This window comes from Lissotriton vulgaris, chromosome 7 (genome assembly GCF_964263255.1).
Source record: "Lissotriton vulgaris chromosome 7, aLisVul1.2, whole genome shotgun sequence".
Classification (NCBI taxonomy): Eukaryota; Metazoa; Chordata; class Amphibia; order Caudata; family Salamandridae; genus Lissotriton; species Lissotriton vulgaris.
Genome location: NC_141695.1, coordinates 115,926,719 through 115,949,565, shown reverse-complemented (window position 1 = coordinate 115,949,565; position 22,847 = coordinate 115,926,719). Strand labels below are relative to the sequence as shown.

General features: G+C 50.9%; 3 protein-coding genes across 3 annotated transcripts in view; 1 reads left to right on the top strand and 2 right to left on the bottom strand.

The window, feature by feature from the left end:
- Positions 1 to 22,847, top strand: part of LOC147700950 (B-cell receptor CD22-like) — a 177,886-nt gene that overhangs the window by 36,500 nt on the left and 118,539 nt on the right. The gene's annotated exons all lie outside the window — the stretch shown is intronic.
- LOC147700952 (uncharacterized) lies at positions 16,875 to 18,359 on the bottom strand. Its single transcript, XM_086928380.1, has one exon. The coding sequence runs from the start codon at positions 18,357 to 18,359 to the stop codon at positions 16,875 to 16,877; it is 1,485 nt and encodes a 494-aa protein (XP_086784506.1).
- Positions 18,456 to 20,080, bottom strand: LOC147700951 (uncharacterized; the record flags this gene model as incomplete). The annotated part of the gene is made up of 2 exons (XM_086928379.1): positions 19,063 to 20,080; positions 18,456 to 18,910 (listed from the first exon to the last, which is right to left on the bottom strand). Coding segments are annotated over exons 1-2 (1,473 nt in total), but the record flags the coding sequence as incomplete, so codon positions are not given.

The following is a 22,847-nucleotide window of genomic DNA, read 5'->3' as shown; positions in this document are numbered from 1 at the left end:
AGAAAAAAGTTTTGAGGGCTTTCCGAAAATGAGAAAAAATGGGAATAGAGCGGATAGAGAGGGGAAGAGAGTTCCAGATTTGCGGAGCACGCACAGAGAAGCGGGTGCCCCCTGTGCGGGACTTACGGAAGCGGGGAACGTGAAGAAGAGAGAGGGAGGAAGATCGGAGGGAGCGGGGAGGGGCATAGGAAGAGATCAGAGAATTGATGAAGAGAGGAGCGGACCGGGCCTGTGCCCGAAAGGCCAGGCAGGCAAGTTTGAACTGGGACCTGAACTGAACGGGGAGCCAGTGAAGGGTTTTTAGGGCGGGAGTGATGTGGGAGAACTTAGGTAAACGAAGGACAAGACGGGCCGCCTGGTTCTGGATGGCCTGGAGACGACGGGTCTCGTAGGCAGGGATGCCTACATACAGGCCATTACCATAGTCCAGGCGGGATGTAATAAGGGCAGTGATGATAACTTTGAGGGCATCAACAGAAAAAAACCGGGAGATCTTGCGGATGAGGCGGAGGGAGAGAAAGCAAGAGGAAACAACAGAACTAATGTGTGCGTGCATCGAGAGGTCATTGCTGACCTTGATGCCCAAAGTCCGAACAGAGGGAGCCGGGGAAGGTGGAGGACCAAAAGAAAGGGGCCAGTGGACAGAGGACCAAGGGTTAGAGGGGCCGCCGGTGAGAACAAGCTCTGTCTTGTCAGGGTTGAGCTTCAAATGATTGAGGCTCATCCACTGAGAAATAAAGACAAGAGTTGACCTGAGCTTGGGAAGAGAGTGAGTGGGGGAGGATAGATCAAAGACGAGCTGGAGGTCATCAGCGTAATTATACACTGAGACGCCCAGCTCAAGAAGAGAGGAAATAAGGGGGCGGATATAGAGGTTGAAGAGGAGGGGGGAAAGAGAGGAGCCTTGAGGTACCCCACACGTGACCGGGAGGGGAGGAGCCGAGAAGGAGGAGAGGTGGACTGCCTGTGAGCGTCCCTGCAGAAAGGACGCGATCCAAGAGAGGGCAACGCCCTGGATGCCCGCTGCGCTGACACGGTCAAGAAGAATAGTATGATCGACCGTGTCAAACGCAGCGGACAAATCCAAAAGGACTAAGGCCTGAGGAAGGTTGCCATCGGCCTTGCCCTTCAGTTCGTCAAGGACCGCCAGGACCACGCCCTCAGTGGAGTGGCCCGGTCGAAAGCCGGCCTGGTGGGAGGCCAAGATGTTGTTCCCCTCGATGTAAGAAGAGAGGCAGGATGTTACGTGGCTCTCAAGAATCTTCCCTAGATAGGGGAGGAGGGAGATCGGCCTAAAGTTCAATGGAAGGGAGGGATCCAGGCCAGCTTTCTTCAAGATGGGAAGCACGATGGCAGATTTAAAGAAAGAAGGGACAGAACCCAGAGCCAGACAGGAGTTGAGAAAGGTTAGGGGGGGGGTGGGACAACTAGTGAATAAAGTTCTGAGGATACGAGCAGGTGCACAATCCACCGGGGAGCCGGACTTGACCTTAACAAGGAGGTCAAGAAAAAGCTCGGGTGAGATGGGTGTGAAATGATCAAAAACGGGGGAGGAGAGGGGGGGATGGTCCGGTAGATCAAGGGGAGGAACAATCGGGATGTTGGCCTTAATGGTGGTTATTTTATTGATGAAATAGGTGTTCAACGAGTAGCAGAGGGATTGCGAAGGAGCAGGGGAAAGACCAGCACGGTCAGAAGTGGCAAGGCTACGAACCAGAGAAAAGATCTCACGAGTTTTGTTAGCCGAAAGGGCAACGCGGTCCGAGAAGTAATTGGATTTGGCTGCTAAGATAGCAGATTTGTAATTATTGAGAAGGGCCCTATATTTCAGGCGGAGAGTGGGGCAATAGGTACGGCGCCAACGACGTTCCGACCGTCTAAGCTCGAGCTTCAGGGATCTAAGGTCATCGGAGAACCACCTGTGGGCGTCGTGAAGACGGGCCGATCGAATCTTTTTAAGAGGAGCGGCCTGATCGCAAGCCGCGGAAAGCCAAGTGTGGATGGCATCCGCCTGATTTTCCACAGGGAGGTCGGTCAAAGCGGGGGCCGATAGGGAGAGAGAGGAGGAAAGATCATTGAGATCAACCTTATTCCAGCACCGAGCCCAGATGTTCTTGGGCAAAGTAGCTTTCTCAGGCTGACCTAAGGGGATTGAAAAGGAGATCAAAAAATGATCAGACCAACCACAGGGGGAAATAGAAGACACCAGGGGATTGCAACGGAGAGACCAGATCTGGTCAAGAATATGACCATGGATATGGGTAGGGGTCGAGACGTGGGATGAGAAGTTGAGACAACAGAGAGTAGCAGAAAAGTCTTTCGAGAGGGGGTCCTCCTGCGGGTCGCCCGGCCAGAAATTAAAATCCCCCAGCAGAATTAGCGACGAGTTGTCTACAGCCAGGGTGGCCAGGAGATCCTGCAAAGAGGACACAAAAGAGGACATGTACTGAGGGGGGCGGTACAGAAGAATCACCGTGAGGGGAACCGGGAGGTTGAGAGAGCGGGCCACCAAAAAATCTACATTGGTGATGCCAGGATGCGGAAGAAGCTGGAATTGCAGGGATCGGCGGACTATCATCGCCACGCCACCCCCAGTTCTTCCATCTGGGCGGTCGGCACGGAGGGCGTAGTAAGTTGCAGGGAGAATAGCAAGAAGGTCAGGAAGTGAATGGGAGGAAAACCAAGTCTCAGTGAGGAAGAGAAAGTCCGGGGGGTCCGTATCCAGTAGATTGAAAAGGGCGGTTTGATTTTTTACGGCGGAGCGTGTATTCAAGAGAATAGCAGAAGCATCAAGGGAGACAGGGGAAACACAAGGAGGGGAGGGCAGAGAGGAGATTGGGGAAGAAGAAGAAGGTAAGACGCCACCGGAGGGGGGGCGGGCATAGATGCCATGCGAGGATAAGTAAAGAGCTGTAGATGGGGAAAGAGGGATTGAGGCAGAGAGAGATGAGAGTTGGGCCGAAGAATACGCCAGACGAGGGGCAGAGTCTGTGGCCCCAGGTCCCGGTCGGTCGCGGACGGGCGCAGACGGGCTTGCCTTAAGCGCGCCTTCGGCGCGCAAACGGCGCGCCCGCTGCGCCCGTCCGCTGCGCGAACGGTGGAGGCACATGTTAAGTAGTGAGAGTGGGAGGCGAGATCCGGGGGGTGTGGCCAAGAAGTGGGCGTGGCCGGTAGGGCGCCCGCTGAAGGCGGGAAGCGAGTGGGAGAGCTACCGCTTCAGCGTCCAACTCGGCTGCGCGGGAGGGAGGGAACAAGGGCAAGGACCCTGAACAGGTAAGGAGAGGGTGGGTTTAAAAAGCGCACTCAGGCGCAGAGAGCTCCAGAAAAAATAAATCAGGGCTGAGAAAGTTTTGCTGCTAAAAGCTCCCGCGGAAGGCAGGGAGTGATCCTGTGGCGAGTCAGCTCGTAGTCAGCTGCTAAATAGTGTCCCGGGGGGCGTGGCCAAGAAGTGGGCGTGGCCGGTAGGGCGCCCGCTGAAGGCGGGAAGCGAGTGGGAGAGCTACCGCTGCAGCGTCCAACTCGGCTGCGCGGGAGGGAGGGAACAAGGGCAAGGACCCTGAACAGGTATGCAATCATTTGCAATGCATTAGATCTCGCATTACTGAAGTATGAGGCATTATTATTTGCAACGCCAATACCTCAAACTATCAGTAATGCGAGACCTATTGCATTGCCAATGCTTGTTCCTTTCTGTGTCACTTGCCGTTCAGCGGAATGACTCCCCAACGCCTCCAGTTCCCTAGCAAGCAGTTAATTCTTCATATCAACGAACGCAGTTTTTCTAGCTAATATGCCTGGGTTTAGTGCCATGACTAGCACTGTCTCTTTCATTACTGCCGCCATGATTATATCGCCATTTTGACCCCAAGGAACTTGAAACCACCATTGCCGGACCTGGTGCTCCCCCTTGTGGCTGAAGGGAGTGTGGTACACTAATCTCATTATTTGGCGCAGTGTCCCCACCTGAACCTTTGACCTCCAGCTGCACCCCATGTGCTTCTTTTGGTAGCTTCTCATCTTTTATCGTCGCCAGTCGTCTATTCCTCTGAAGTTAGGGACCCCCGTGTAGATTATCTAGTTGCTCTAGTTCGGCGTTGAGTTTGAGCATCCCTCCTGTCACCACTGTTGCCTTCCAGCTTATGTCCTCTGATGGGAGAAAGATTGGAAAGTTGTATGAAACTTCTACTTACTTCCAGTTGAGAACCAGCTGCTTCCTAGTCGTGGCGTTCCGTGTCTGCTCCTGCGTTTAAATATAACACTTGTCACCTGTCACCAGAGGTACCGGTTATCCCTGATTCTGTTATGCTGTGACGAGCAGGAGCAGGGCGACTCATGAAGTGGATTCTGGACGATTCACATTTGAGCTGATGTCAAAGTCGTCATTTTTGTGGATGAGTGCATGAGCCTCCGAGGAAGTGTTGTCTCATCGACCACTGTGGGGAACTCCAGACTGTAGGTTCACAGCCCTACCGTGTGTGGCCACCATTTGTACTACATGTAAAACCACCCCAGAGCTGAGACTTGGTGGACATGGTGATGTTAAGGAAGGTCGGCGTGAACGCCTACTTGAAGTCTGAAAGCATTTATTAAACAAAAATAAGCAAAGAGGGGTCTCCTGATGCGAGCGAGCAGTGAGACCCTAAACCCCACCCCAATTTATGCAGCGTCTATAGACTTTTGTATAAAGGCACCAATGGAATACACGTCGCAGAACAGGATAGTCTGATATAACAGCTGGTAGAGCGTCTGATTGGGATCACAATTCGGCCCGGGAACCCCAAACAAGTGGCCACTTGTCCGGATCATGTCGGTTCATGAAACCGCGTTTTATTAGTCTCATTGGGTTTGTTTTTAGAGACCTGTTTGATAAGTTATGTATTTTAAAGCTCATAGAGGCAGAAACATTGGTGAAAACCTGAAGCACTACATTTGGGCGGGCGGTCGAGGTGAAATAAAGTAGCCCAAAGGCCACTGCTCCGGATATGGCTACGTTTGCCACCTGGCTGTTTTTTTTAACCGCCATCACTGGTATTTTATTGTGCTTGCCGGTACCAAAATGAAGAAAATCCCCATAAGCTGGTATTTTCTCCTCTGATCGATATGCTCTTTAAAATTTAAACAGTAAATGTGAGATGAAAGTAGTTTAAAATGTGGTCTGAAGCTGCTTTAAGGTCCATGACTGATAGTTAAAACTAAACAAAGGCAGAGCAGCCACGTTAAGAAGGAATACAGACTTCTTTATTATTGTATAAAGAATCCTGTCTCATTTTTATGTTCCAGCCTTTGCAGACTCTTAAAACATGAGCAAACAGAAGGTTATTTTTTTATTGTATTTTTTTATATTGCGTGAACTATGCGAAAGGGCAGCGATTACATGAGCACCAGTCACATTGCAGAGGGATCCAATTCATTTTTAGGTCTCGCCTGTCGATGCGCATGCGCATCGAGCTTGCGAGACTATGGGGGCTTAAACACTCTAACCAACTTGCAAGTAATCGTGGCGATTCCTTCAGTGCCCGTGAAATTTAAGCTCAATGCGCATGCGCATTGAGCTTAAAAGCGCGTGCACATGCCCCCAGCCGCCTGCCTTGCCCACTCTCTCTCTCACAGCCTCCCCCAGCTCCGCCCCCTCACTTCTTGGTTGCACGGCCGCTAGGCCGTGCCTCCCCTACTCTCCTCCCCCCTCCTCCTCCTACTCTCCTCCCCCCTCCTCCTCCTACTCTCCTCCCCTGCCTGCTGTGTCGCACCTCTCCCCGCTCCGCCCCCTCCCCTGCCCGCCGTGTCGCATTTCTCCTCCCCCCCCCCCCCTCCCCTTCTCTACCTTCCCTCCGTCTTGTCTCTTTTGGCCAATTAAATCGCCATAAAACAGGAGTAAGGCTATTTCAGCCCGTTGATCTATTAACCTACGACCATTAGGTTACGCCTGATATGTTAACCTATGACCTTCTGGCTAGAGAAAGGTCTATTCCGCATTAACCCGTCATCCGTCATTCTCCCAGTTTCAAAAGACGAGGCCCAATCATGTCCTAGGGCATATACCCAGGGCCCTCTAACTCCCAAAGCTCGAAGTTTACGGGTCGGCTGAAAATTACGTCATCCGTCAGCCGCCATCTTTGTTTGAAGACACAGCAGGTCTGGCGGTTCAACGCATTAATGACTTACTACAGGGGCTCTCAGGGTGAGCCATAGGCCTCATATTGCAGAATTATCCATTTCAAAGCCAATGCTCGCCACCTGAGCTCAACGCCTATATCGTTTATGCTGCTCTGCCAGCTGTGGCCTCAAATCTACATTTCAGCATGTTCTTTGCAAGCGGAGGGAACAAAATACTGGCATGTTTCTAGCACACTTTCAGGCGCCCACCTACATACATGGTACAATGAGTCAATTTCAAACTTGTGCATGGGGTATTTTGTAGGCACGCATACTTATTTTAAAAAGATCTGAGATGTACATGTTATGCGATTTGGTTTTCTGGAGCAAAGACAATAGTTTTTGCGGTAAATGCGTTCATCCCCACAACCCCTCTCTACCTTCTCGCGAGATTTGCCTGTACGGAGATGAAGTCAGACACCTTACTCCTTTCTCTTGAGTTCCACAGCAACCCGAGACGAGGAATCTCTCTTAACCACTCATATTTACAACCAAGTGAAAGCCCTGTCCCCCAGCTCCGCCCCCTCACTTCTTGGTTGCACGGCCGCTAGGCCGTGCCTCCCCTACTCTCCTCCCCCCTCCTCCTCCTACTCTCCTCCCCCCTCCTCCTCCTACTCTCCTCCCCTGCCTGCCATGTCGCACCTCTCCCCGCTCCGCCCCCTCCCCTGCCCGCCGTGTCGCATTGCTCCTCCCCCCTCCCCTTCTCTACCTTCCCTCCGTCTTGTCTCTTTTGACCAATTAAATCGCCATAAAACAGGAGTAAGGCTATTTCAGCCCGTTGATCTATTAACCTACGACCATTAGGTTACGCCTGATATGTTAACCTATGACCTTCTGGCTAGAGAAAGGTCTATTCCGCATTAACCCGTCATCCGTCATTCTCCCAGTTTCAAAAGACGAGGCCCAATCATGTCCTAGGGCATATACCCACAGCAACCCGAGACGAGGAATCTCTCTTAACCACTCATATTTACAACCAAGTGAAAGCCCTGGTGACAGCTGCTTACCCAACCGGCTCTCTGATGCCCTGCGGCTTCAAGCCACAATTAACCAAAAGACAATTTAAAGGATTTTACATGAAAAAAAACATAACTGTAGTAAAGAAGAGCACTTCTGCCATGAAACCGTGGGTTTAGCACTTAAAGTATTTGTAATATAACATTAATAAAACTATTGACATTGTAACTGACAAAGCTATTAATTTTGCTACTTTCAAAACCAACACATAAATAAAAAAGTGTCATTTACAATATCAATAGCTCAAACTTTCCTAATGCGAGACCTATTGCATTTCCAATGCTTGTTATTTTAGTTTTTGAGCAATTTAAGTCATGTGCCCAGAATCACAGGATGTTGAGGTGAGGCTGGGACTCAAACCTATGTCTATACTTCCAAATTCAGAAGCTCTGACCCTAGCATTACATCCTCTCAATGTTCCTCGCTGGGAAAGGTGCCTCACAGGGAGGCCTATGTCCCCCCCACCTAGGCCTGAAAGACTCTGGAGCTGAGATGCCAACAACAGCACCTCAGCGAGGCCGATTCACTTTCTCTCCTCCTTTCAGCCAACTGCAGCCTCAGGGCGATGGCCTGGCAGGATAGGGGGTGAAGAAAAGCACAGAGCTGCTGGTGCTCGAGGGGAGCAGAGGTGATGATGTGTGTGTCACCCATGAGTGGGGAGACATTCACATTCACAGTGCCCTGTTTTGCTCCTTTCTTTTGCCTGAAGAACACCCCTTTCACTCTACTATCGTTCTTCCTTCTCCTTTTTTGTACGGCACAGGCTTGTGTCATGCTATTCTTTGTAATAATATAATGTATATTTGACATTGTTTCTTGTAAATAAATTCCTTGCCCAGCTGGGCAAGGAAACCGTAATCGTATAGTATTCCATTGTGTCCTATACTGTATTGTGTTGAATTTGAATGAGCTAGGAACCTTTGTTTTCTATAACGCTGCTCAGTTTAACAGCATGGCAGGGGAGTGGAACGCTGCTTCTGGGCATCTGCGCTGGCCCCAGGGGGGGGCAAGATAAAGTCTGCAGCGGACAGAACAATACTGGCCTAGTGACACTGCTGCAAACTACCCCCTCGGAGTGCCTGTTTTGTAAAAAAAAAACAAAAAACCAATTTAAACATTAGTGCCAGGGCCCTAATCAGGAGACCACTGCAGCTTACACCACATGTTGCCCCTGCCAGCGCTAGTACCAACGCAACTACTAACAATCACATCTGCAAGAGTGGCAATTTGGACTATTTCAGGCCCCCTTAGCCAGTGGTCTTCAAACTTTTTTTATCCCGTGCCCCCACCCAGTGTCAACAAATTAATTGTTGCCCCCCTCAAAATTATTAACAAATATTATTCCGTTAATATGTCTAGACTTATTTAAACATTGCAGTTAAGTTTTGTTAACCTTTTAAAAATGCAATCAAATACATGATTTCCAAACCTACTATTTTGGTCAGCCAGGGCCTAACTTGTCAATGTTTCCATAGTGTGATTATCAGGGGTGGGGTGGGGGTTTTGAAGAATATTTGGAGTCCCTCCCCTTTTGAAACAGACCCGGAGATGGGATATAAATGGCACATGTTAGTGATGGCTCATTACAGAGCAGTTTGCTGCCGCTCATTTGTTTTCCACTTAAAACAAAGCCCTGTTATTAGCATTTAAAAAAAAATAATTTACTTTTGATTGGAATTTTCCGTTAGCATACATGGTGTACAGCAATCGGGTACAATTTGCAGTGCATTTCAGGTGTATCAACATTTCAATACATGCTAACTGCGTGCCCGTTGCGGCGGGGTGGGGGGTGCCGCTCTGCTTCTGTATGGTAGATTGAAACCTTGTTTGCATGTGAGGTCGAGAGGACTACTGTGACTTCCAGTCCCTCAAGACAGTTGTTAGAACTTTCTTGTGTGGAAGTGGTAGTGTGTAGGGGAAATCCATATTCATAAGTGAACTGGGAATGTAACTCGGGCAGATGTGTTGGGGGGTGGAGTTGAGGGGGAGAGGGTGAGTGGGTTTAGGGGTCGTCGCTCCGCTATGGTTCGTTATCTACGGGCAGTGGGTCTCGTCGCTGCTGGCGGAGTGGTCTACCCTGGGTGGCCGAAGGGGTGGGCTAGTGCGGAGGGGTCCGTGTGGATCGATGGGTCCTGATTCTTGGTGGCCTGTGGGGTCTCCCCGTGCGTAGCCTGTGTTTGTGTAAAGTTATGGGGGATCATCGCCCATTCCATTGATATGGGGTTCCATCGTATACCACGTGCTTCTTTCTGTCTGATTATAATCTTCTTCGGCCGCGCCCCATTTCGTGTTGGCCCCCCCCCCACCATGCGACTATCAGGGGGCCTCCCGGTGATTGTCAGTGCTTAGCTATGCTGCGTTTAGTGAGGAGTATGGCTAGTGTTGCAAATTTGGTCTCTACCTTTTTGTGTTTGTCGTCTGAAGATGCCGAGGGCACATGCTTCCCATGTAAGAAGTTCCGTCAGGCCCGTGATCTCTTGTAGTGTATGTATTGTGGAGTGTGGCCCAGAAATCTCGTAGTATGGGGCATGTCCAAAACAAATGGATAAAGGGGGCGTCAGAAGTGTGGCAGCGGGGGCAGTCAAAAGCACTGTTATTAGCATTGTGCTTCTTTTTGCCAAGAGTCTGGCGGCCACCCTAAGGGGGCCGGTTCCCACTTTGAAGATCTCTGCCCTAAGCTATAAGAATGGTTTGGGTAGCAGGCAATAGCCAGTGTTAATGTATTTTGAATTAATAATTAACTGTTGTTGTGGTAATCTCTAAATTAGCCATATAGCACCACCTTGTGTCAAGGTCCCTGTTGACATAAGTGCCGAGGACCAGAAACCACCGGCTCAAATTAAGCCCTGCCTGCTCAGAGCCTGCCTGCTGGCCCTACATTACATTGGCTTGTTGGGGAAAACAGTAAGGCTCTGTGAGCCGGTTGACAAAAAAACAGCCGACAGGTGAACCTTCGGCACCGGCCCAATACCTAACAGCCCGCCTGCTGGGCGGGTGTGTAGTGTTCTAATTAGAAAGGAGCACAAAAGACCTTGAAATGAAATGCAAATAATATGAACTTTCAGATGCTGAGCGGGCGACTCCAGAGTTCTGGCTTCATACCGCCAAGCATGAGAAAGAAATGAAATGCATCAGAAGCGAACATAGTAAACATGGTAAGCCAGACAGCGTTTGCTGGGCGGCAGGGAGACAGCTATCGGGAGTCTGTAAGGCACATTTGGGCAATTTCCCAGTGGCCAGAACAACAAATGGCAGAAGTAGGATCCTGCCTGGGCTAAACCTGCCCCTGGGCCTTTGTGGAAGGTGCTACTTCAGTGCCCATGAGCTGCAGCCTGATTGGCCGATGTTGGACCAATAGACAACCATCTAAGTATTGTTCTCCTGGTCCGACCATCACACCAGACCCCCTTGTGGCCAAGGGTGGAAAAGCACGTGCCTTGACAGCGTACTGGGTCCATCTGCTCTGAGGAGGGGGGACTCCACACCCCAAGGGATGTGTCCCCTCGGACTGGCGGCCACTGGACCTTGGGACCGGGGTTGGATTGGGATTAAAAATCAGCCCGGGCATGCTAAAAAGAAAGAAAAAAAAAAGTGTCCCACATTTGCATAATGCTTTTCTGCAAAACACTGCTTCAGCGACATTTAAAAAACAAAAAAGGGGGGGTGTGGGTGGGTAAAAAAATATACTGATTAGTTCACACTGGTGAAATACACCTGAAAACCAGTGAGGCTCAGGTCCCCGCCCCTGCTTTATATGCATACATTAATTGACAGGCCCAGCCAGAGAAAAGTTGATGAAAGGGAGGTAATGGATGCCCATCTACCTCCAGAAACGCCACTCGGGCACCCACTGATCCACAGCGAGTATCAAACAACGCAGAAAGAGCCAAATCGGCCCCAGACTGCTCAAAAAAGCAGCCCACAGGTAGAACCGGACACCAGCCCCTCGGGTGTTGCCAGAGTGCCCCCATTACCAATCCAACGCTACTTGGGACACCTGAGGGCATGGCAGGTGGATGGCCAGGGAGCCCTGGGAGACCGACTCCTCTCTGAGTGAGCCCTGTCTGGGCGGGAGCAAATAACAGCCCGCGCACTTCAAATAACGGCACACAGACACGTTGGCTAGAGTACTCGGGTGGACCGGAAGTCCCGAGCGACCCCAGTCTGTTTATTTAAGCCTTCTCGCCACGCCTGGCTCAAAGGTGCTACATTGTTTGCATCCACTTCCAGTAGGGGTCCACACGTAACTAGCGGTGAACAACTAGACTGCTACATCTCATCCCAGGTCAGTTTTAAAGCGGAATAAATACGCAAATAAATCAATAAATGGATAAATAAATAATTTAACATGCCAAACCAGCAAGTCTTTGGTTCAGCCTTGGGTTTGGTCTCAAATCGTAATGACGTTGATGAGCAGACGTGCTTGTCCGTGGTGTGATTGTTTCTCTTTCCCTGGGTGAAGATCTTGATCCGGTGTCAACTGTTAAGTCAGGGACTGTGGGACTCGATGCATGGGTTTCTGCGGGTTTCAGTTCATCAGTCACCCACTCTGGTTAATTGCTGCTGGGCACTTCGGTCCGAACTCTCCTGTGCTCCGGAGCAAGTATTTCTTTGAACTAAGAAACATTTTGAGTAATTACTTCTCCGTTCTTCTCTGCTGTTACTGCAGTCCCTTTGTTGACTTTAACAGTCCACAGACCTGATTCATCGAATGTGCAGAATTTTCCTCCACTCCAGCGATTTCTCACCAGAACTGTACATCCAGGCACCAACAGCCATGGTTGTGTTCTTCGTTGCTGACTGGCCTTTTGATTGGTTGCTAGTCTATGGGCTTGAGCATTCTCGGGATGGTATGGCTCTGGTTCCCAATTCTCAGCTACTGGAATGGTGTCTCGTCGTTGTCTGGAAAGCATCAGTGACCACAGTGATCTCTGAGTGGTGCAATGAGGAGTGCTACAGTATTCTTGCAGAAAATTCTGTAGGGCAACTTCTGGGTCTGACTACTCGGCTACCGCTATCCGTAGGACTTTTATTAACCCCTTCGCTGCGGCGGCTATTCCGCCGCAGCGCTAAGGGTGCGGGGGGCCGCGCGGTGCGCCCATGCTGGTGACGGAACTGCTCCGTCACCAGCCTCGGTTGAGCTGTGCTCCTGACGGAGTGGTTCCGTCATGGCCCCGCCCGCTCAATAGAACGCGCAGCGCAGGCGCGAAATCAGCGCCGCGCAGGCGCGAGCCATGATGGAACTGCTCCATCATCAGCACAGCGCTACCACGGGTGATGACGGAGCGGTTCCGTCATCAGCACGGAAGCGGTTAAGGGTCCTCATGAATCGTTCAGCCTCCCCATTGGCTTGTGGCCACTGGAGTGATGTGGTGGTGTTTTATTCCTAGTCTTGTTAGATATTCTTTGAATTCGCTTCCTTGAAAAGGGGGGGTCCATTATCTGTTCTGATTGTAGTTGGTAACCCAAATAGGGCAAAGGTCTTCTCGAACATCGGTAGTAAGCAGTTAAATGCAGTTGATGGTAGTACTTCCAAAATTGGATATTTGGTGTATCCGTCGATTTTAAGACTGCAGTGGTTCGACCATCTGGAAAGCTTTCAAAATCCAAACGTATCCACAACCAAGGTGACGGTGCTGGCTCTTAAGTTATCAAAGGAGCTGGTGACTCAGAGTTTCCAGTGATTTGGCATGCTTGGCATCTGCGTACTGGTTAATCTACTGCTTCTTCTAGGCCTGGGAACCACACTTTTTTCTCTCATTCTGGATTTCATTTTTTTGTACCTTGGTCTCCTTCATGTGCTAGAGAAGTGGCTCGATCTTGGAGGCTTAGGGGTATTACAATGCAGGACCCTCTTATCACAATGCCACTGGGTGTAGCAATTCGTTCTCTGTGTACTTTCCATATTTTTCCTAAGCAGGGTCGGTCTGTTTCATTCCACCCATTGATGTTGTGGAGAAAATGTGTCCATGTTCCTTTTCCCAAAGCGTCCATTACCCTCCCGAGCACAATGTTGTTTCGTGAGTGGGCTTCAATTTCTGAAATTGTGAGGGCTTTCGGGCATGCCCATTGAGCTATCATGATGATGAAATCTTCAGTTTGTTCCTCCTGTTCAGAATTGTGATTTGAGGGTTCAGCAGGGTTCTTTGTGCCAGATCGATAAACCGGATCTAATTGATAATGTTTAAGTTGAATCGCCCACCTTTCTATTCGGGGTGGCGGGTGTGGAGCAGTACCTTTGAATAGCGGGATCAGCCGCTGGTGATCAGTTCCTACACGGAACAGGTGCCCTGAGATATATAAATGGAAATGGTTGCATGTCCATTTTATGGCCAGTGCTTCTCGTTCAATTTGCGAGTATCGGGTTTCCGTCACTGTCAATGCTTTGCTTGCGAAGGCTAGCGGGACCCACGTTCCTAGTTCGTTCTCTTGGTTCAGGAGGACCCCTAACCCTACTGGATTTGCATCCACTATCAGTTCTGTTCGCCGTGTGGTGTCGAAATAGGCCATTGTCTTCTTTTCTTGCAGGGCTGACTTTACTCTTTGAAAACACTCCTTCTTCCTCATGGCCCCATTTCCACCCAGCCTCTTTCTTTGTTAAGCTCCGTAGTGGTTAAGAAATGGTGGCCAGGTTGGGCATGATCCTTCCGCAATACGTCACCATGCTTAGGAAACCCCGAACTTCGGACACAGTTGTAGGTGCTGGAGCAAGCTGGATGGCCTGAGACTTCCTTGGGTGAACTTTTACCCCTTCTTGGCTAAATACATATCCAAAAAGCTCGATGGTTTTCTTGAAAAATTAACATTTTTCTTTGTGGAGTGTGACGCCATAATCTAGTAGGCGTTTGAGGGTAGCTCGAAGTCGTCGATGTTAAAGTGTAGCAGAATGTATTAAAATGTCATCACTGACATTAAGCACTCCTTGTAGACCAGATAGGATTTCTCTAATTGTATTTTGAAAAATCTCCGCGGATATTCCGAAATGTAATCTTTTGTAACACCGAAGTCCTAGGTGTGTTGAAAATGTGGTTATATATCTACTCTCTTCAGCTAGTTTTAACTGGTGGTATCCGGCGTTGAGGTCCAGTTTTGAAAACCACTGAGTCCCATTAAGATCAGCGCGAATGTCATCAAATGTCTCTCCCTGCGTATTGCCTGATTGGGCATTCTCATATCTATGCAAAGCCTGATTTGGCCGTTTTTTTTTTGGTTTCTCAGCTATAACCATGGGTGACACCTACAGAGTTGGTCAAGTCACTTTCTGTATCACTCCTTGTTGTTCCAGTTTTTGTATTTCTTGTTCTACCAGTGGCCGCAAATGGAATGGCATACGCTGGTGTCGCAGAGCAATTGGTTTTATAGATGTCAATATGTAATTTTACTGGTGGTCGTTTTATGCATTCTAATCTTTTGAATAGTTGTGGGAACAAAATTCTAGCATATCCTCGGTCTGTAGAGTTTTTAATGCGTTTGTAAATGTTATCAGGCTCAAATCTTCGGCCGTGTGGCCACCTAATAATATGTGCACTTCTCTGTTGACTACGTGGAATGTCGTGGTAATTTTGCGGTCTTCTGATTTTACTTGCACTGTCAGTTTTCCCCTTCAGAGGAAGTGGTTTCTGGCTGCTATACTTGAGTATGCTTACTTTGGATGGTACTAGCGTAGGTCTTGGGTTGAGCTTTTTGTAGTGCTGGCTTCCCATTACATTCACCGATTCTACAGTGTCTATGAGGGCGGTTACCGGTGACCCTGCCATTTCTATGGCACATGTTGGTTGGGGACGCCTTCGCTGTTTCAGGTCACTTGCGAAAGAGACAAGGTAGCACCCCTCTTCATCTGTAGATGAATCTTCGATGCATTGTCTCAGTCATCTGTGTGTTCAGCATTCTTGGTTCGCTGGGATCATCTAGCGAAAGATGTTTCACTGACCTCGCTGGGGGGGTTTCTCCCAGGAGCACCTCTACTACGCATGCCGCCTCGACACACACTCGAAAAACGACTGGGAATGCCACATTTTTAGCATATCTTGCCTTTCGCCGGACATTCATGGTGTGGATGTTCTTCTCTCCCACAGTATCCACATTTGGGCTGTTGTGGTCTTCTGGTGGGCCATCGACCCCGACTTCCTAGAGCGGGGGTGCAAACTGCGTCTACTCGGTCTGTCTTAACATTTGCCGCAGATTCATTTGGCTTGTTAAGCGCTGCTTCCATTGCTGTTGCCCTGACATCAGTTAGTTCATGAGAATGTGCTAAGATTAGTATGTCTTCCAGAGAGATGCGTGGTTGTCGGAGAATGAGGGTCCGCAGGGTTTTGTTGCGGCATCCTTGAATGGCCTGAGCTCGTACCTCCTTGTCCTGATCATCCTCAGTGCAAGTGTTGGCTAATTCTCTGAAACAGGCATGAAAAGTGTCCATAGATTCTCCTTCCCTTTGACGGGCTTGTCGCAATCTAAAACGCTCATAGTCCGGGTTCAGTTGAGGGTCAAAAGGTGCATTAAGTGCCCGAACTGCAGCTTCTTAGTCAGTTGATTCTCCAGTGTTTGGTAGATGTGCAAATAACTTGTATACCTCATCACCTGCAAAATGTAGCAGTAGCAATCTTTTTACAGCACCATCAGTTTCCCTTGTTGCAATAAAGTAGTTATTTAGACGGCCAATCCACACGTTCCATCTTGGTGACTCAGTTCCAGGGTCGATTAATTCACTAAATGGCGGGAGTGCACTGACTTGTGAATGTGCGGGTGCGACCGCCCGAGTTGTAGGTTGTGGAGCGGTGGTAGAGGTAGCCTGTTCAGTCATGGGGACTCTGCATAGAAGATGGTTCTGCCAAATTTGGTTTGTTTGCCAGTGCTTGTTTGTCTTCTAATGTTATTTCAGTTCGCAGACAGTTGATTTTGCCAATGCTTGTTTGCCGTTAAGGCTTGTTTGTCTTCTTTGTTTGCTTTTTTTTTAGCTGTCCTGTTAGTTTTGCCAAGTTTTGTTTGTGTGCCAATGTTTGTTTGTCTTCTAATACTGTTCCTTCAGTGCGCAAACAATTGGCTTTGCCAGTGCTTGTTTGTTTGCCAATGTTAGTTTGTTATCTAATATTGCTTCAGCGCCCAGACAATTGATTTTGCCAATGTTTGTTTTTTGTCAACGTTTGTCTGTTTATTTTGCTTGTGTATGGACGGTTGGTTTTGCCAATGCTTGTTCTGCACCGATGCTTGTTTGTCTTCTAATGTTGCTTTTATTCGCAGATATTTGGTTTTGCCAATGCTTATTTGTTTGTCAATGCTTGTTTGTCTTCTAATGTTACTTTCGTTCACTGACAATTGGTTTTGCCAATGTTTGCTTTTCCAACGTTTATCGGTCTTTAGTATGCTTCAGTGCATGGATGGTTGGTTTTGCCAATCCTTGTTCGGCGCCAGTGCTTGTTTGCCTGCTGCCGTTGGACACTCTGTCAGTTTTGCGCGTTTCAGCGGGCGCCTCAGATTTCAGGAATTTCTTGTCAGGCGCTGCTGATCCTGACTACGCATGCACGCACTTCAGAACTCAGCGCGGGCTTTGCCGTGTCTCTTCAGCGATGCTAGCGCACTATTTACTGCACGTGTATAAGCAGTTGACAGTGAGGGCGCTGGGCAGGCGGTACCTTGATCTTCCGGACTCCTTCACGATCGCGTCTCACTGCGCTGACTCGATCGGGTCTCCTCGCACCACCACTATGTCAGACATATTTTACTTTCGACCTCGGCAGGTCGACGGTCCGGATGAGACAAACTTTTTTTTTGGCCGTGAGAATACTTGGGCCATCGGAGCAGGAACACCGCTGCGTAGAATCCTTGGGCCATCTGAGCTGGTACACCTCTGCGTAGAATCCATGGGCCTTCGGAGCAGGAACTCTGCTGCGTAGAATCCATGGGCCATTGGAGTAGGGACACTGCTCCGTAGAATCCATGGGCCATCGGAGCAGGAACTCTGCTGCGTAGAATCCATGGGCCATTGGAGTAGGGACACTACTACGTAGAATCCATGGGCCATCGAAGCAGGAACTCTGCTGCGTAGAATCCATGGGCCATTGGAGTAGGAACACTGCTCCGTAGAATCCATGGGCCATCGGAGCAGGAACACTGCTCCGTAGAATCCATGGGCCATTGGAGTAGGAACACTGCTCCGTAGAATCCTTGGGCCATCGGAGCAGGGATACCGCTGCGTAGAATCCATGGGCCATCGAAGCAGGAACACCGCTGCGTAGAATCCATGGGCCATCGGAGCAGGGACACTGCTCCGTAGAATCCTTGGGCCATCGGAGCAGGAACACTGCTCCGTAGAATCCTTGGGCCATCGGAGCAGGGATACCGCTGCGTAGAATCCATGGGCCATCGAAGCAGGAACACCGCTGCGTAGAATCCATGGGCCATCGGAGCAGGAACACTGCTCCGTAGAATTTATGGGCCATCGAAACAGGAACACCACTGCGTAGAATCCATGGGCCATCGGAGACGGAACACCACTGCGTAGAATGCGTGGGCCATCGGAGAAGGAACACCACTGCGTAGAATGCGTGGGCCATCGGAGAAGGAACACCACTGCGTAGAATGTGTGGGCCATCGGAGAAGGAACACCACTGCGTAGAATGCGTGGGCCATCGGAGAAGGAACACCACTGCGTAGAATGCCTGGGCCATCGGAGAAGGAACACCACTGCGTAGAATCCATGGGCCATCGGAGCAGGAACACCACTGCGTAGAATCCATGGGCCGTTGGAGCAGGGACAACGCTGCGTAGAATCCTTGGGCCATCTGAGCTGGTACACCTCTGCGTAGAATCCATGGGCCATCGGAGTAGGGACACTGCTCCGTAGAATCCATGGGCCATCGGAGCAGGAACTCTGCTGCGTAGAATCCATGGGCCATTGGAGTAGGGACACTACTACGTAGAATCCATGGGCCATCGAAGCAGGAACTCTGCTGCGTAGAATCCATGGGCCATTGGAGTAGGAACTCTGCTGCGTAGAATCCATGGGCCATCGAAGCTGGAACTCTGCTGCGTAGAATCCATGGGCCATCGCAGCAGGAACTCTGCTGCGTAGAATCCATGGGCCATCGAAGCAGGAACTCTGCTGCGTAGAATCCTTGGGCCATCGGAGCAGGAACACTGCTCCGTAGAATCCATGGGCCATCGGAGCAGGAACACTGCTCCGTAGAATCCATGGGCCATTGGAGTAGGAACACTGCTCCGTAGAATCCTTGGGCCATCGGAGCAGGGATACCGCTCCGTAGAATCCATGGGCCATCGGAGCAGGAACACTGCTCCGTAGAATCCATGGGCCATTGGAGTAGGAACACTGCTCCGTAGAATCCTTGGGCCATCGGAGCAGGGACACTGCTCCGTAGAATCCATGGGCCATCGGAGCAGGAACTCTGCTGCGTAGAATCCATGGGCCATTGGAGTAGGGACACTACTACGTAGAATCCATGGGCCATCGAAGCAGGAACTCTGCTGCGTAGAATCCATGGGCCATTGGAGTAGGAACACTGCTCCGTAGAATCTATGGGCCATCGGAGCAGGAACACTGCTCCGTAGAATCCATGGGCCATTGGAGTAGGAACACTGCTCCGTAGAATCCTTGGGCCATCGGAGCAGGGACACTGCTCCGTAGAATCCATGGGCCATCGGAGCAGGAACTCTGCTGCGTAGAATCCATGGGCCATTGGAGTAGGGACACTACTACGTAGAATCCATGGGCCATCGAAGCAGGAACTCTGCTGCGTAGAATCCATGGGCCATTGGAGTAGGAACACTGCTCCGTAGAATCTATGGGCCATCGGAGCAGGAACACTGCTCCGTAGAATCCATGGGCCATTGGAGTAGGAACACTGCTCTGTAGAATCCATGGGCCATTGGAGTAGGAACACTGCTCCGTAGAATCCTTGGGCCATCGGAGCAGGAACACTGCTCCGTAGAATCCTTGGGCCATCGGAGCAGGGATACCGCTGCGTAGAATCCATGGGCCATCGGAGCAGGAACACTGCTCCGTAGAATTTATGGGCCATCGAAACAGGAACACCACTGCGTAGAATCCATGGGCCATCGGAGACGGAACACCACTGTGTAGAATGCGTGGGCCATCGGAGAAGGAACACCACTGCGTAGAATGCGTGGGCCATCGGAGAAGGAACACCACTGCGTAGAATGCGTGGGCCATCGGAGAAGGAACACCACTGCGTAGAATGCGTGGGCCATCGGAGAAGGAACACCACTGCGTAGCATGCGTGGGCCATCGGAGCAGGAACACCACTGCGTAGAATGCGTGGGCCATCGGAGCAGGAACACCACTTCGTAGAATGCGTGGGCCATCGGAGCAGGAACACCACTGCGTAGAATCCATGGGCCATCGGAGCAGGGATACCACTGCGTAGAATGCGTGGGCCATCGGAGCAGGAACACCACTGCGTAGAATGCGTGGGCCATCGGAGCAGGAACACCACTGCGTAGAATCCATGGGCCATCGGAGCAGGGATACCACTGCGTAGAATGCGTGGGCCATCGGAGCAGGAACACCACTGCGTAGCATGCGTGGGCCATCGGAGCAGGAACACCACTTCGTAGAATGCGTGGGCCATCGGAGCAGGAACACCACTGCGTAGAATGCGTGGGCCATCGGAGCAGGAACACCACTTCGTAGAATGCGTGGGCCATCGGAGAAGGAACACCACTGCGTAGCATGCGTGGGCCATCGGAGCAGGAACACCACTTCGTAGAATGCGTGGGCCATCGGAGCAGGAACACCACTGCGTAGAATGCGTGGGCCATCGGAGAAGGAACACCACTGCGTAGAATGCGTGGGCCATCGGAGAAGGAACACCACTGCGTAGAATGCGTGGGCCATCTGCCCAATGATGAGTATTCGCTCCTCGGTGAGTCGTCTCATCGCGGTGAGCATCTCCTCACAGTGAGTTGTCTCATCACAGTAAACAACTCATCACAGTGAGTTGCTCCCATTGTCTCAAATCGCAGTGAGCATCTCGTGTCACAGTGAGCATCTCATCACAGTGAGCAGCTCTTCAGAGTGATAACCCGTGCGGGCTGCATTTTGAGCGGTCCTTGAGTGCACTAGCGCAGCACCCCCGAAGGCTGGCACATTGCACATCCCATGGGCAGTTCAGAATGAAGAGTTGGAGGCATTCGTCTTGCTATATTCGGGCTTTTATTTACTCCGTGTCTGCCTGTTTCACGTCCGTGTTTTTCCTCGTCATACTTCCTGTATTCTTGGCTGCTCGTGGGTACCGTGGCAGGCCCTGATTTTTTTCAGTATTTCCTTATTTCTCCGGTAGGGCTGTGGTTTTTCAGCCAAAGCCACAGACCGGCCTTGTTTGGCGGGTTAACTGTGCTGCCCGGCTCGCCCCCGCATGTGAGAGGGAGTGCTTAGAAGCCCCAGTTCTGTCGGTGCGCCTCACCGCAGCAGCGACGTTGCACTGGTTATGCAGGTTCTTGAGATCGTGTAAACATGGACTGGGTGGCACCAGGGCATCCCGGGCGAGGCTAGTCATGGCCACGGCACACGCGCCTGGCACGGGCCTCTCCGGCCGGGTCACCAGCTGTGGCCCCGTTCACCCTGGGAGGCGCTTGTGGGCACAGCCAGCGAGTATCCGAGACAGCAGGTAAGCTGAGGTGAGTACTCACAGTGCCTGCACATGGCTGGCCTCGGCACACCCGCCCGCTGGTGAGAAGCTGGCACCTCGGGGGCACAGCTGCTGCAGCCCAGGCTGGAGGAGCAGGGCACGGCTGTTCTCCAGAGGTGGGTGGACTGCGAGAGTCGGGCTGCGACCTCCAAGTGTCAGGCCAGTGCCTCAGAAAGTCTAGTAACGTTGGTGCAGGGTCACTCGCAGACAGGCCGGTGCCTCGTACAGAGTAATTGCACCTCATTCCTGTGCCTCTGAGGTGCTGGTAGTCCTGCTGCAGACTCAGCCACTCACACCTCAGCCCGGTGCCTCGGAAAGGCTGGTAGTGCTGGTCCAGAGTCACTCACACATCAGGCCGGGTGCTGGTGCAGACACCCACGTCAGAACGGGTGCTGGTGCAGAGTCACTTGCATGTGAGACCGGTGCCTCTAAAAGCCTAGTGTTGTTGGTGAAAAGTCACTCACACGTCAGGCTGGTGCCTCTGAAAGGCTGGTAGTGCTGGTGCAGAGTCACTCACACCTCATTCCAAGTCCTCTAAAATGCTGGTGTCCCTAGTACAGTCACTCACACCTCAGGCCGGTGCCTATGATAGGCTGGTAGCTCTGGTGCAGAGTCACTCGCACATCAGGCCGGTGCCTCTGAAAGGCTAGTGGTGCTGGTGCAGAGTCACTCACACGACAGGCCGGTGCCTCGGAAAGTCTGGTAGCGCTGGTGCAGAGTCACTCGCACACCAGGCCGATGCTTCTGAAAAGCTAGCAGTGCTGGTACATTCACTCACACGTCAGGCCGGGGTCTAATAGAGGAACTGGAATAAGGTGTTGGTAACTCTTCACCAGCACTACTAGCCTTTCAAAGGCTGGTAGTGCTGGTGCAGATTGTTTGAGGCATGTGAGCTACAGATCACATGCTGTGCATAGCCTGCCATCTATTGTTCGGTCTGGATGTTTGCACTTTGTTTTTGTCCGAAGAAATCTTTCCAGTCGCGGGGTAGGTGACTCCTCCTTTCGGTGATAGTGTGCATGGGCATCAACTCCATTGCTAGATTGTTTTTTCCTGCCATCGGGTTTGGTTGTGAATTGCTGCTCTCCGGTTCGGCACAGTTTCTCTGGATTCCTTCGGCGCGCAATCCACTACCCTCGACGACATTGTTTCTTGATCGCGTTTCCCATTCTCCGGGTATTGTTTCGAACCATGAATCTTCGATCCGGAAACTCATGTAGGGCTGTTTGGCCTAACCGCGCCGGGCTCACTAGCAATCGATGGAACGGACTCCATTTCAGCTCTGTACAGGGTGTCGCGCCAAGGTTCCGCGCACCGACCTGCACTAAGTGTGCAATCTCGGTTTGTCCCCGGAACACGACAAGAGACTGCAATGTGTGCCAATCGTTCCGGTCAAAGAAGGCGCTTCGTGACCTTCCGGGTCGATGTCACGAGATGCAATACCAAGGCGGCTCCATTATGGACATCTTCGGTGAAGATTCCAACCGAGAATGAACACACCCTCAAAGAGCCGAGGAAGAGGAACATGTCTCAGTGTCCAAGGTCGACTCCGAAATGGAAGAAGAGGAGCAAGTTACAACAGGTCAGCTTACATTGTGTACAGAAACCCCCTTGCCCCAACAACCCAAACCGATAAAGGCTCCGGTCCTTCCTCCGCATGCGGGCCAGGGTCAGCACTGAGAAAAAGTTTCGGTCACCCCGCCAGTCGGCTCTGCGTCGCAACACAAAGAAAAGCCTTCCTGCTTGGGCTTGAGTCTGCCTAATGCCGGCACCAAGCCTAAATCCTCAAGGCCGAAATTCAAACCTGTGCATGTTCCATCTTTGTTGAAGCCTGAATCTTTGGTGTCGAAGAGTTTGGAGCCGAAACATTCAATGCCAAAAACTGAAAGTAAAGATAAAAAGAGTCCGACAAAAGAGCCTCGGTCCGTTGTTCCACCTTCGGATCCCAAACAAAAACAACTGGTTATTTACCCAGATACTGGACATCTTAATGCCAAATTGCCTGAAATAAGGGAA

What these genes read in the sequence shown, in the direction of transcription:
- LOC147700952 (XM_086928380.1), bottom strand. Translation starts at nt 18,359, where the DNA reads ATGGATTCTACGGAGCAGTGTTCCTGCTCCGATGGCCCATGGATTCTA.